At 54.7% G+C, this 12,068-nt stretch overlaps 1 protein-coding gene across 7 annotated transcripts; it reads left to right on the top strand.

Annotated features, from left to right (window-relative positions):
- Positions 1-175: 175 nt before the first annotated feature.
- On the top strand, positions 176-12,008 carry Neurl4 (neuralized E3 ubiquitin protein ligase 4). Of its 7 annotated transcripts, XR_007979762.1 has the most exons (30): positions 176-616; positions 1,438-1,882; positions 2,084-2,149; positions 2,291-2,589; positions 2,764-2,875; positions 2,965-3,053; positions 3,540-3,612; positions 3,728-3,992; positions 4,228-4,409; positions 4,518-4,603; positions 4,723-4,885; positions 4,979-5,177; positions 5,257-5,333; positions 5,415-5,493; positions 5,794-5,969; positions 6,053-6,184; positions 6,448-6,593; positions 6,663-6,887; positions 6,982-7,080; positions 7,175-7,336; positions 7,506-7,670; positions 8,540-8,698; positions 9,013-9,192; positions 9,303-9,390; positions 9,495-9,602; positions 9,722-9,866; positions 10,009-10,121; positions 10,196-10,361; positions 10,734-11,042; positions 11,307-11,391. XR_007979762.1 is itself a non-coding variant. In XM_052195174.1 (29 exons), exons 1-29 carry the CDS (start codon positions 329-331, stop codon positions 11,516-11,518), a joined length of 4,716 nt encoding a protein of 1,571 aa, XP_052051134.1. In that variant the 5' UTR covers positions 177-328; the 3' UTR covers positions 11,519-12,008. The 7 variants fall into 7 exon arrangements, 6 of the variants coding, with proteins under 6 accessions (XP_052051134.1, XP_052051135.1, XP_052051132.1 ...); XM_052195174.1 differs by lacking the exon at positions 10,734-11,042 and having other exon boundaries at positions 177-616; positions 4,991-5,177; positions 11,278-12,008; XM_052195175.1 differs by lacking the exon at positions 10,734-11,042 and having other exon boundaries at positions 178-616; positions 2,102-2,149; positions 11,278-12,008.
- The last annotated feature ends 60 nt before the right edge of the window (positions 12,009-12,068 follow it).

Here is a 12,068-nt window from a genome sequence, read left to right as displayed (position 1 = left end):
CGTCGCAAAGTGTATCTGGGCGCTAGCACGCCTTCGTCGCAAATACGCCTGCGGCGGGCGTTTCTTCCATTCACTGTCGCAAAAGCAGCCCAAATCTTCCAGTCTCTCATAGCCTCTGCTGTCCCGTGTGCCGTAAAGCAAGTCCCCCCGACCCCGTCGTCCTTCCGTTCCCCTCGTGATAGACCTTGGTTCCTTAGCTCTGGATGCTTCAGTGCCGTAAAGCGTATCAGTCCCCTGCCCCCGGCCGTATTCCCCCAGGGCGTCTGTCCGCCGCGGTTGCCACGGTGCCGCCAAGCGCGGCTGTCGCGCGGCCGCGGTATCAGCGGCGATGGCGGCGGGGTCGGGTGGGAGTGGGGGCTCTGGGGCAGGCCCCGGGCCGGGGCCGGGGCCAGGCGGGGGTGGGGGCCCTGGCAGCAGCGGACCAGGACTGGGGTCCAGCGGGGGTCTCGGCAGTGGTGGGGAGCTGCACCCGCGCACTGGGCGCTTGGTAAGCCTGTCGGCCTGTGGGCGCACAGCGCGGCGGCAGCAGCCGGGCCAAGAGTTTAACCACGGGCTGGTGCTGAGCCGAGAACCCTTGCGCGATGGACGCGTCTTCACCGTCCGCATCGACCGCAAGGTGCAAAGCTGGGGCCGCGGAAACGAGGTGTGGAGGGGAGTGGGAGGGGACGAGAGGGAGAAGCAGTAGAACTGCCGGAAAGTCTGCATCTCCAACCAAGTCTCCAGGTACCGAGAGAGCCGGCACACTCTAGTGCACCCGAGAAGAGAAAGGACAAGGACGTGGAGCAGACACGTTCATTCTGAAGGAGCACGAGTTTCCTCAGGACCCAGCAGCAGGACAGGGATACAGGGCCCACTTATTAGAATGGCTAGTGGACACATCTCGCACAGTCTCTTAGGGATGGAAGATAGGTGACCGAGACGTGATGGGAGAGTAGAGACATAATAAAAAGCAAAAACTGTTGACAAACGCCCCAAACCAGAAGGACAGATGAGACATGCGACAAAGGAAGTGTAGGTGACTTGCTTGACTCCAAAATGAATTTGGAAAGAGAAGAGAATGACTGTGGGTGGAGCCTTACCCGACTAGAGGATTGATGTTGAGAATGAGTGATGGAGTGCTAGCTATGTGGACCTAAGAAGCATGTGGCTGATGCGCCACAGAGGCTGGGAAATCAGAGGAAGTCAGGTTAAACCCAGGGCCCTTAACCAGCTTGGTCGGTGGGTAAAGAGGTGATGTAGTAAAACCCTTGGCAGCAGACACAGCGCATAGATGCTGAGAGCCAGTGGGTCCAGATAGTTATGGAGGCTGGGTCCAAAAAGTTATTTGTGTGTTTATGTCAGTGACCTCAGGTGAGAGTGAGAGGGATACAGTGCTCTGGAATGTGGCTTCCGGTGATGGGATTCCATACTGAAACTCTGTCCACCACCCTCTCCTAGGTCAACTCCTGGAGTGGCTCCATTGAGATTGGAGTGACGGCTCTGGACCCCAGTGTGCTGGACTTCCCGAGCAGTGCCACTGGGCTGAAGGGAGGCTCCTGGGTAGTATCAGGCTGCTCAGTGCTGCGGGACGGGCGCTCGGTGCTGGAGGAATATGGCCAGGACCTGGACCAGCTTGTCGAAGGGGACCGTGTGGGTGTGGAACGCACAGCCACTGGGGAGCTCCGGCTCTGGGTGAACGGGCGGGATTGTGGTGTGGCGGCCACAGGCCTGCCTGCTCGTGTCTGGGCTGTTGTGGACCTTTACGGCAAGTGCACCCAGATCACTGTGCTGGCCCCCGAGCCCGGCTGCAGCCCTCCTGCTCCTGTCCCCACACCTCCCCTTGAACCCTTGGCCCCTCCAGAACATTCTGCCCTGTCGGAACAGGGGACCTCTGTGGATGAAGGTGAGACACAGCTTCGGGGAAACATGAGGTTTGGCTGAAGGAATGGGGCAAAAGCAGTCACAAGTCAGCTGGGGGAGGGGAGGGGCCATCGAGCCCAGAGCCTATTATAGGGGAATACAGGGGTTAGAGGAGATGTCTCCTGACTGGGCCCTGGAGCACGGGCTGAACCCTTACTCCCCTCCCATCCTACCTGGTCCTTAGCCTTCATGGTGTCCCCAGCGCAGGCACGGCCGGAGACGTTTCCTAACAGCCTTGATTCACATAATGGTGAGGGCTTCGGGGAAGCCCAGGGAAGGGGACTGGGTAGTGATGTGGACATGGGTGGGGTTTGAGATGGGTAGGGAGGAGAGGGTCCCAGCTGACTGAGGGGAAAGCTTCGTCCTCACTTCCTTGTTCTTGCTGCTGCAGACTTTGCCAGCATGGAGCTGTCAGAGGCGGTGAGCAGTGCCATCCTGTCTGCCTACAATGGGGGCCTCCTTAATGTGAACCTGAGCTCCCCACCAGCAGGGGATGGACTGGCATCCAGCGGACTGGCCACCTCTCCCATCCTCACGTCCAACGACGCCCTGCTCTTTCATGAGAAGTGTGGAACCCTTATCAAACTCAGCAACAATAATAAGACGGCTGAGCGCCGGAGGCCCCTGGATGAATTCAACAATGGGGTTGTCATGACCAACCGCCCGCTCCGGGATAATGAAATGTTTGAGGTATGTAGAATCCTGGAGTCTGGCTGAGCTTCCTGCCAAAGATTTGGAATTAAACGTAGAGATTGATCCTTGATGGCAAGATGCCAGTGACTGGTTGGTGAAGAACCAAGGGTGTGAGGCACCTGCCTTCTGTTGTTGTATTTCCTGGACCTGTCTGCTCTCCTTTAATCCCAGATCCGTATTGACAAGCTCGTTGACAAGTGGTCTGGTTCCATCGAGATTGGTGTCACCACCCACAATCCTAATAGCCTGGAGTACCCAGCCACCATGACCAACCTGCAGTCAGGTACCAGCTATGGGTAGGGGTAGGTACAGAGGCTTGGAGTTGATGAGACCCAGACAGCGTTTCCCTAACTGGGTATTCGTCTTTCTCAGGCACCATCATGATGAGTGGTTGTGGGATCCTGACCAACGGCAAGGGTACTCGCCGGGAGTACTGTGAGTTCAGTCTGGACGAACTGCAGGTCAGTGCGGAGCACAGTGGTTTGGGCCAGTCCAGGGCAGCGGGGTCGCTAGGCAGTATTCCCTGGAACCAAGAACACGTCCCTTTCTCCATGAGGCTTCCGAGAAGGCAAGGTTGTCTGACAGAATCTGAGATGTACTTGTTAGTAGTGCCCTTTTCCCTTTGGTGCTGGGAACAGAACCTTGGGTCTCAGACGTGTTTGGCAAGTACTCTATCAGTGAGTGTTATCTCTAGACCCAATAGCACTAAGTAGGTTGGGATTTTAGAGGGAAAATTGTTTTAAAAATAGTTTAATTTTTAGTACCTACTTTACATTGGGCATTTGGGAAATGTGGAATTGTTGTGTCTGGAGAGAAGGGACCCAGCCCCTGACCAAGAGTGGTCTTCCGTGAACTTGTTCAGTAAATGGTAGAAAGTGCCCAGGACTGCTGGATCCTGAGCCTGAGTGTGGCTGAATTCCAGACTAGGGTCTTTCTTCTTTGGTTAGGAGGGTGACCATATTGGCCTCACGAGGAAGTCCAACTCTGCCCTGCACTTCTTCATTAATGGCATTGATCAGGGTAAGGAGACACACAAGAAAGACTGCTGGTTCAGGGCCACCAGTGGGTCATAGCTCACCCTGCTTTGTGACGCCTGCTCTTCCTCTGACTCTTCTTCCATTCTGCCGTGCTTCAGGCGTAGCCACTCCATTGACACCACCAGTTGTGTATGGTGTAGTCGACTTATATGGGATGGCGGTGAAAGTGACCATAGTCCATAATAACAACCACAGTGACCGTCTTCGCCGCAACAATGCCATCCTGAGGGCTCTGTCCCCTGAGGGTGCTCTTCGTCGTGCTGCCCCTGCAGCCCAGGCGGAACCTGAACGCCTGCTCTTCCATCCCAACTGTGGCCAGAAGGCGGCTATCACCCACGAGGGACGCACCGCCCTGAGACCCCAGTATGACCCATGGGATGGGGAGACACCTGCAGGGATGCCCTAGTAGGGTGTGGGGCACTGAGGTGGGAACATGGGAGGGTGTCTGGTATGGGACGTCCTGGACAGAAAGGTGGAGACTTCCGGAGGCAAGAGGTCTGGTTGTCTTGGGGCAGTGGGTATTGGACTAATATTGCTGGTTTAAGCCTTGACACACTCAGGGTGTTGAGAGCTGAGTCCCCACTTGCTGTGTTCTCAGTGCCACTGATGACTTCAATCATGGCGTGGTTCTGAGCAGCAGAGCCCTCCGGGATGGAGAGGTGTTCCAGGTGCGCATTGACAAGATGGTGGACAAATGGGCCGGCTCCATTGAGATTGGCGTCACTACCCACAACCCTGCCTACCTCCAGCTGCCCTCTACTATGACCAATTTACGCTCTGGTGAGCTCCCAAGAAGGGCAGGGATAATTTAGGGTCCCAGAGAGGAAGCTGCTTCAGGGTAATGGTTTGTCCCTCATTCCTCATCTTCTGCCCCTTCTGTCCCTACAGGGACCTGGATGATGACTGGGAATGGGGTCATGCACAATGGGACAACCATTCTAGATGAATATGGACACAACCTGGACCGCCTCAAGGTGAGAGAGCAGACATATTGACTGGATAGTATTTGGGAGTCAGGAAGGCTGGGTAGATGCAGGGCCGTCTTAGACAGGAGCTCTGCCTGACTCCTCACTCCAGCCCCACTTCTTCCAAGGCAGGGGACACAGTGGGCGTGGTGCGGCGGGAGGATGGAACGCTCCACTTCTTCGTCAATGGAATGACTCAGGGCCCTGCTGCCTGGAATGTCCCCCCGGGTGTCTATGCTGTTGTTGATCTCTACGGCCAGGCTGCCCAGGCTACTATTGTGGATGACGTGGGTGAGGGCCCGGCAAGGCTGGGGCACAGGGTTAGGGTGGCCAGGAATGCTTAAAGACACCTAGAGACTTACTGAGTGGCATCTACTAATGCAGAGGTGCCTCCAGTCTCAGAACCACTCCCTGAAGGAAACAACCAGCTGTCTCCCAGCTCTCCATCCTCAGCAGCCGGGGGCTCCGACCTGCGCTTCCACCAGCTGCACGGCAGTAACGCGGTCATCACTAATGGTGGCCGCACCGCTCTCCGCCATAACTGTCGCAGCGAGTTCAATGATGCCATTGTCATTTCCAACCGGTCAGTCTTTAGACTCTTGTGTCTACTGTCCCACCGCCTACTTACCTAGGACCTTAGTGATCCCCACTCTCCCTAACAGAGCCCTGCGCGATGGAGAGCTGTTTGAAATTGTCATTCAGAAGATGGTAGACCGATGGTCAGGCTCCATCGAAGCTGGTGAGGGGCCCTGCTCAGGTGTTGTCGGGTACCAGACGCCTGTGTCCTGGGAGTCATTTCTCACCTTCTGCTTTCTCCCAGGAGTTACTGCTATTCGGCCGGAAGACCTAGAATTTCCCAACACCATGACAGACATTGACTATGATACGTGGATGCTGAGGTTGGGCTGTCTACCCTTGAATCCAGCTTGGCAGGGATGGGTGGCGCTTGGTAGTATCAGACAACTAAGCTTGGTTTGGTCCTGTGGTGGCTATCGGCACTGGAAGACTCTGGGACCTAATCCCCTTTCTCCTTGGCTCTGGGAGTTCACAAGTAGCCCACGGAGCAGTTCCTGCTTTTCTCTGTTGGGATTCCAGGGGCAGAGGAGACAGACCTATCCATAGCACTGGAAAGGTTTTGACAGGAAGAGACTGTATAAGGGCCAATCAGTGAAGCTAAATCCTTCCTCCTGTCTTCTCAGTGGTACAGCTATCATGCAAGATGGCAATACGATGCGTAACAACTATGGGTGTGACCTGGATGCGCTGGGCACAGGTGCGCGCATTGGCATGATGCGAACCGCCAAGGGTGATCTGCACTACTTCATTAACGGACAGGACCAAGGCGCTGCCTGCTCAGGCTTGCCTCCGGGTAAAGGTGACTGCTCTGGCTTCCAGCCTGCCCCCCCCTGCTCAGATCGGTCAGGACCTCAGGCTTCTGATGCCTTCTTTCCTACACAGACGTGTATGCAGTAGTGGATCTCTATGGCCAGTGTGTCCAAGTGTCTATCACCAATGCTACCGGCCCCATGGACAACAGCCTGGCAACCAGCAACACTGCCACTGAGAAGTCCTTCCCCTTGCATTCCCCAGGTACATGTTTAAGGAGGGAAAAGACTCGGTGGCAAGTGCTCAGTCTGTTTTTTGAGCAGGGGGTACTTATATCTAAGACACAGAGTCTCATAATTTCCCTGACTCCCGGAGTCTTAGGTCTTGGGTCTTGCTGTGGTGAAAGGTGTCCAGAGGTCTTACTGAGTCATGGCAAATGGGGCCTTAGCTTTCATCTAAAAGTTTGACCAGCAGCTCATCAAGGTAGTCACCCTAATCCTACCCCTTTTCCAAACATCTATCCACAGTGGCGGGTGTAGCTCATCGATTCCATAGCACTTGTGGCAAGAATGTCACTCTGGAGGAGGATGGCACACGGGCCGTCCGTGTGGCTGGCTATGCACACGGCCTCGTTTTCAGCACCAAGGAGCTCAAGGCTGAAGAAGTTTTTGAGGTGGGCTGTGGGGAGCGAAGGGGTTTACCAGCTGGTCAGACAGGGCCACCAATGTTTGCTTTCTCACAGGTGAAAGTGGAAGAGCTAGACGAGAAGTGGGCAGGCTCCCTCCGGCTGGGGCTGACTACACTTGCGCCGGAGGACATGGGGCCTGGAGCAGGCAGTGGTCCGGGGCTGCCTCCTTCCTTGCCTGAACTCCGGACAAAGACCACCTGGATGGTGTCCAGCTGTGAAGTGAGGCGTGATGGGCACCTCCAAAGGATGAACTATGGCCGGAACCTCGAGAGACTAGGGGTGAAGCACCTGGCCCTGGAGCAGGCAGTGGGGGCTGGGAGTGAGAGGAGAGACAGCTCGCTGAGCTGCCATCTTTGTTGAACCTTGGATCTAGGTGGGAAGCCGTGTGGGCATTCGTCGGTGTGCAGATGACACAATGCACATCTTAGTTGATGGAGAAGATATGGGGCCTGCTGCTACCGGCATTGCCAAGGTAGAGCGAAGAGCTTCTTTGGGTTTGGGGAGGGACTAGTTGGTTGGAGTTCTTGTTCTGATTTCTGACTTACTTCCTTCATCTCTGTTCCCAGAACGTGTGGGCTGTGTTGGATCTATACGGGCCAGTACGCAGTGTGGCCATTGTCAGCTCCACAAGACTGGAGGAACCAGAAGGCACCCAGCCACCTTCTCCCAGCTCAGACACTGGTAGTGAGGGCGAGGAAGATGATGAGGGCGAGGAGCATGGACTGAGAGTAAGGCTGCAGCAAGGCCTGCTGGGTTGCTAGGCTACCAGTCGCCAGGGTAGTGGGATCTATCTCCCAGACCAGCAGGGTTCATAGTTGAACTCTGTGTGCACTCTAGTGTGGTGGGTAAAACCTGCTATTGATATCCTGTGCAGCTCAGTTTGTATTTCCACACCAGGTTCAGAATGAAGTGGGGATTATGCCCATAGCCCTTGAATTCCTGGAGAACCATGGGAAGAATATCCTCTTATCCAACGGGAACCGCACAGCCACTCGGGTGGCCAGCTACAACCAGGGCATCGTCGTCATCAGTCAGCCCCTGGTGCCCCATATGCTTGTTCAGGTGTGCCTTTCTTCCTGCCTAGCTCATTACTACTCCAGGGTGAGAGGCCCTTTCTGCTGCAAATGAAAAGATAGGTAAGGAGTTAGCCAGCTCATCTGGGCGGTGGTGGCACACGCCTTTAATCCCAGCACTTGGAAACAGGCAGGCAGATCTTTATGAGTTCGAGGCCAGCCTGGTATACATAGTGAGTTCTAGGACAGCCAGGGCTATGAAGAGAAATGCCACGAAAAACAAAACAAAAGATCAGAAGCCAGTTGAAGGGAGTTTTTAGGAACAGACCTAGGCTCAAAGAGAAAGAATGTTTGTTGGGGGTGTGGTTCAGCATAGAACATTTGTTTGGGCTGGGCGTGGTGGCGCACGGCCTGTAATCCCAGCACTTGGGAGGCAGAGGCAGGCAGATTTCTGAGTTCGAGGCCAGCCTGGTCTACAGAGTGAGTTCCAGGACAGCCAAGACTACACAGAGAAACCCTGTCTCAAAAACAAAAACAAAAGAACATTTGTTTGGTATGTACAAGGACTTGGGTTCTGTTCCTAGCAGCAGGAGAAACGGAGGGAGATATCTGAGTTGATAGTTTCTGCTCTCTACAACATTAAGAAGGGGTAGTGTGGCTGGGCGGTGGTGGCGCACGTCTGTAATCCCAGCACTTGGGAGGCAGAGGCAGGAGGATTTCTGAGTTCAAGGCCAGCCTGGTCTACAGAGTGAGTTCCAGGTCAGCCAGGACTACACAGAGAAACCCTGTCTCGGGAAAAAACAAAAAAAGAAGGGGTAGTGTGTCAGGTAGGTCACACACTGGTACAGAGATTGCCTTGGGTAGGTGGGTGGCCTTTGTTTGTAAGCTGTGCATATAGAATTGTTCCTTCTCATGCAGGTGCGAATAGACTTCCTGAACCGACAGTGGACATCTTCTCTTGTTCTGGGAGTTATCACCTGCCCACCTGAGAGGCTTAACTTCCCTGCCTCTGCTTGTGCCCTTAAACGGGCAGCCTGGCTCCTGCGGGGCCGTGGTGTCTTCCACAATGGTCTGAAGGTGAGGAGGGAGCCAGGAAGAATGAAGTGACCCAAAGCTCTAAATGGAGAGGAGCTGGCCCAAAGGGACACGTGCATGTCATTACCTGGACAACCTTTGGCCTATTGCTTCCTCCTGTGCTCCTGTCCTTGAGAATGTTAAAGTTGGAAGTAAAAAGGGGGATTCTAGGTAAATGACATGGGAATAAAGCCTAGGCAGTGGGCACAGACACAGGCAAAGCTTAGGGACTGGCAACTGGAGAGAGCGCGGGCAGGATGGCTGCTGGTATGGTGGGGAGGGGCTGACAGCTGAAGACAGTAGGTCTTTCCTCTCAGATCTGTGAGAAGTTTGGGCCAAACCTTGACACCTGCCCTGAAGGCACCATTCTGGGACTGCGACTAGATTCCTCTGGAGGGCTCCATCTCCACATCAATGGGGTGGATCAAGGGGTAGCTGTTCCAGATGTGCCCCAGCCGTGCCACGCACTTGTGGACCTCTATGGACAGTGTGAGCAGGTTAGTGGCAACAGAGAAGAGGAAAAGGGAGTCCCGGGGCCCTGGAAACGTCTGCTCCACAAAGGGAACTGGGGACCTGTCAGTCGGTGGCTGACTACTTTGCTCTGCAGGTGACAATTGTGAGCCCTGACCCAGGGACTACCAGTGGGAAGATTGCTGGAACCCAAGGGGACATGGAAAAAGCTGATATGGTAGACGGTGCGCTAGCCCAAAGGGATGGTATCCTGCCCGTGTCTGCTCGCCAGTGCCCCATCCAGTACTCCCCAGCCCAGCTCCTATGACTTCCTCCCCTGCTCTTCCAGGTATCAAGGAGAGTGTGTGCTGGGGTCCACCGCCTGCTGCTAGCCCTTTAAAGAGCTGCGAGTACCACGCCCTTTGCTCCCGCTTCCAAGAACTGCTGTTGCTTCCTGGTCAGTCCTAACCCTCCAGAGCCTGCCTCAGTCCCATGGCTCTGGACACTGCTTGGAGGGGAGTGCTATGGTTAAGACCCAGGACCGGCTCACCAAGCTTGTCAATCATTGTCCCACAGAAGATTATTTCATGCCTCCACCGAAACGTAGCTTATGCTACTGTGAATCTTGCCGAAAGTTGCGAGGAGATGAGGCCCATAGGCGTCGAGGAGAGCCTCCCCGGGAATATGCCCTGCCTTTTGGATGGTGCAGGTTCAATCTTAGGTATGTATGGGCCACAGGCGTGTATTTTCCTCTGGGCTATTTTCCCTGAGAAAGGAAGAGACCCAAGATGATAGCACTCTTTGTGTGGGGGATGATCTTGAGCCACTAACCTTTGACTTGTCTGTTTGATTTGTCCCTTTAGGGTGAATCCCCATCTGGAAGCTGGTACACTAACAAAGAAGTGGCACATGGCATATCATGGAAGCAGTGTAGCTGTTGTACGGAGGGTGCTGGACCGAGGGGAGCTGGGCGCAGGTATCATGGAGGAGGCTGGGCCTAGGGGTCCTAGGAGGAGTCACAGGGCTCCCCTCACCCAGGTCTCTTCACAGGTACTACCTCCATCCTGAGCTGCCGACCCTTGAAGGGAGAGCCTGGGGTGGGATTTGAAGAGCCTGGTGAGAACTGTGCACCTCCCCGGGAGGAGCAGCCCCCTCCAGTGCTGCTCTCTCCTTCCCTTCAGTACGCTGGGGCAGAGACCCTGGCCTCCAAAGTGCAGTGAGTACTTGTGGGAGAGCACATGTAGGAGAGCACGGGGCTCAGGTCCGCAGGGTCCCAGGGACTTTTGAGTGCTTAGGATTCCCACCACACCCCTTTTCCCACCCTGGCTTGTTGCTGGTTGCTCCTCCCCCCTCCCCCTAACACACACACACACACACACACACACACACACACACCTTCTCTGTGTAGCCCTGGCTGTCCTAGAATTCACTCTGTAGACCAAGTGCTGGGATTAAAGGCATGGGCCGCCACAGGGCATCGGATCCCATTACAGATGGTTGAGCCACCATGTGGGTGCTGGGAATTGAACTCAGGACCTCTTGAAGAACAGCCGTCTTTCCAGCCCCTCTTGTTTTTTTCTTAAAACAGGATGTCAAGTAGTCCAAGTTATCGTCAAACTCATTTTTGGTTTGTGTTTGAAGCTGGCCTTGAACACTTGACTCCTGTTTCCACACATGCTGAGTGTGGATTAGATGAGTGCATCTGTGTGCCTGCTTTCCTGTACCAAGTCTTTCAGACTATCCTGCACCAGTTGCTGTGTTTGATCCCTTGCACTGCATAAACTGCTTGGCCATTGCAACAAATTCCTGGAGTCCTAACACAAGGAGACATGGCCAGTGAATCAGAAGTTTAAGGTTCTCCTTCCTTATATAGGGAGACCCTACACTTTCTCACAAGGTGGGTGGAGTAGCCGAGCAGTGCAGTTGGAGCTTTTGGGAAGATGTAAGATAGATAAACCCAGGGTAAATAACACATGAAGAGGGCTGTGAGGGAGTTAGCTGAGCAGGACTGGGGAAGAGAGTGCTACACACACAAAATAGTTGGTCCTAAGCCACCACGGTGACAGTGTTTCCCAGAAAATAGCAAGGACTGGGTGGGGGGGGAGCAGAATCAGCAGTCATTTGGGCCTTAGAAGCCCTTTTGTTTCTGCTTGCCTATCAGATTCCGGGACCCAAAATCCCAGCGGACACACCAGGCTCAGGTGGCCTTTCAGGTGTGTGTGCGCCCTGGCTCCTACACTCCTGGCCCTCCCTCTGCGGCCCTCAGAGAACTTCCTGACCAGCACTTCAGCCCATCGGAACTTGAGTGGGTCACTAAGGAGAAGGGAGCCACACTCCTCTATGCCCTGCTGGTACGGGTGGAATAAGGGGTGATACCACTACTCCAAGCACACCGGGCCTCAAGCCCAGGACTCTCGAATGACGACTGCCTCCACCTCATTCCAGTGACTTCCGGCATGTACAGGTGCTTTCCTGGCAGGAGGAGCACGTAGACAGGCTTTGATTTAGGCCAGGTGTGAAGCACATCTCTACATTCAGGGCCCAGCACACTCCCTCTGCCGAGAGGGAGCTTGTAGGGAGCCCAGCTCCAGTCTCTGGGTCCCCCCTTCATGCACTGACTTAGGGAACATGACTCCCTATTACTACCCTCCCCCCCCCATATTACTTAATTTATTTCCGTTTTTGTTTCTGGTTACTGTGAATCCCAAAGGAGTCTCTGTGCCCACAAGAAGCTGCTTTTTCCGTGGCCACTGGGCGCCATGGGGCGGGAGTTGGTAAGGAAGGGCGGCCCGAGGAAGCTGTGGGCCCTCTGTACAGTTGTAACTGACTGATTTCTAAGGAGCCAATAAATACTGTCTTCAGAGCCTCTGCCTCTGCCTCTGTCTCCTGCGGCCTCGCGAGGTGAAGAGTTTCAGGGGTTTTA

Source organism: Apodemus sylvaticus, chromosome 10 (assembly GCF_947179515.1).
Source record: "Apodemus sylvaticus chromosome 10, mApoSyl1.1, whole genome shotgun sequence".
Taxonomy (NCBI): domain Eukaryota; kingdom Metazoa; phylum Chordata; class Mammalia; order Rodentia; family Muridae; genus Apodemus; species Apodemus sylvaticus.
The sequence above is the reverse complement of the archived record's forward strand: the minus strand, read 5'-3'. Positions and strand labels throughout refer to the sequence as shown.

Excerpts from the sequence above, each read along its gene's own strand:
- Neurl4 (XM_052195171.1), top strand. The coding sequence starts at position 329 with ATGGCGGCGGGGTCGGGTGGGAGTGGGGGCTCTGGGGCAGGCCCCGGG. Across the intron at positions 2,590-2,763 it reads GGGATAATGAAATGTTTGAG|ATCCGTATTGACAAGCTCGT; the intron begins GTATGTAGAATC and ends CTTTAATCCCAG. Across the intron at positions 7,337-7,505 it reads GCGAGGAGCATGGACTGAGA|GTTCAGAATGAAGTGGGGAT; the intron begins GTAAGGCTGCAG and ends TTTCCACACCAG.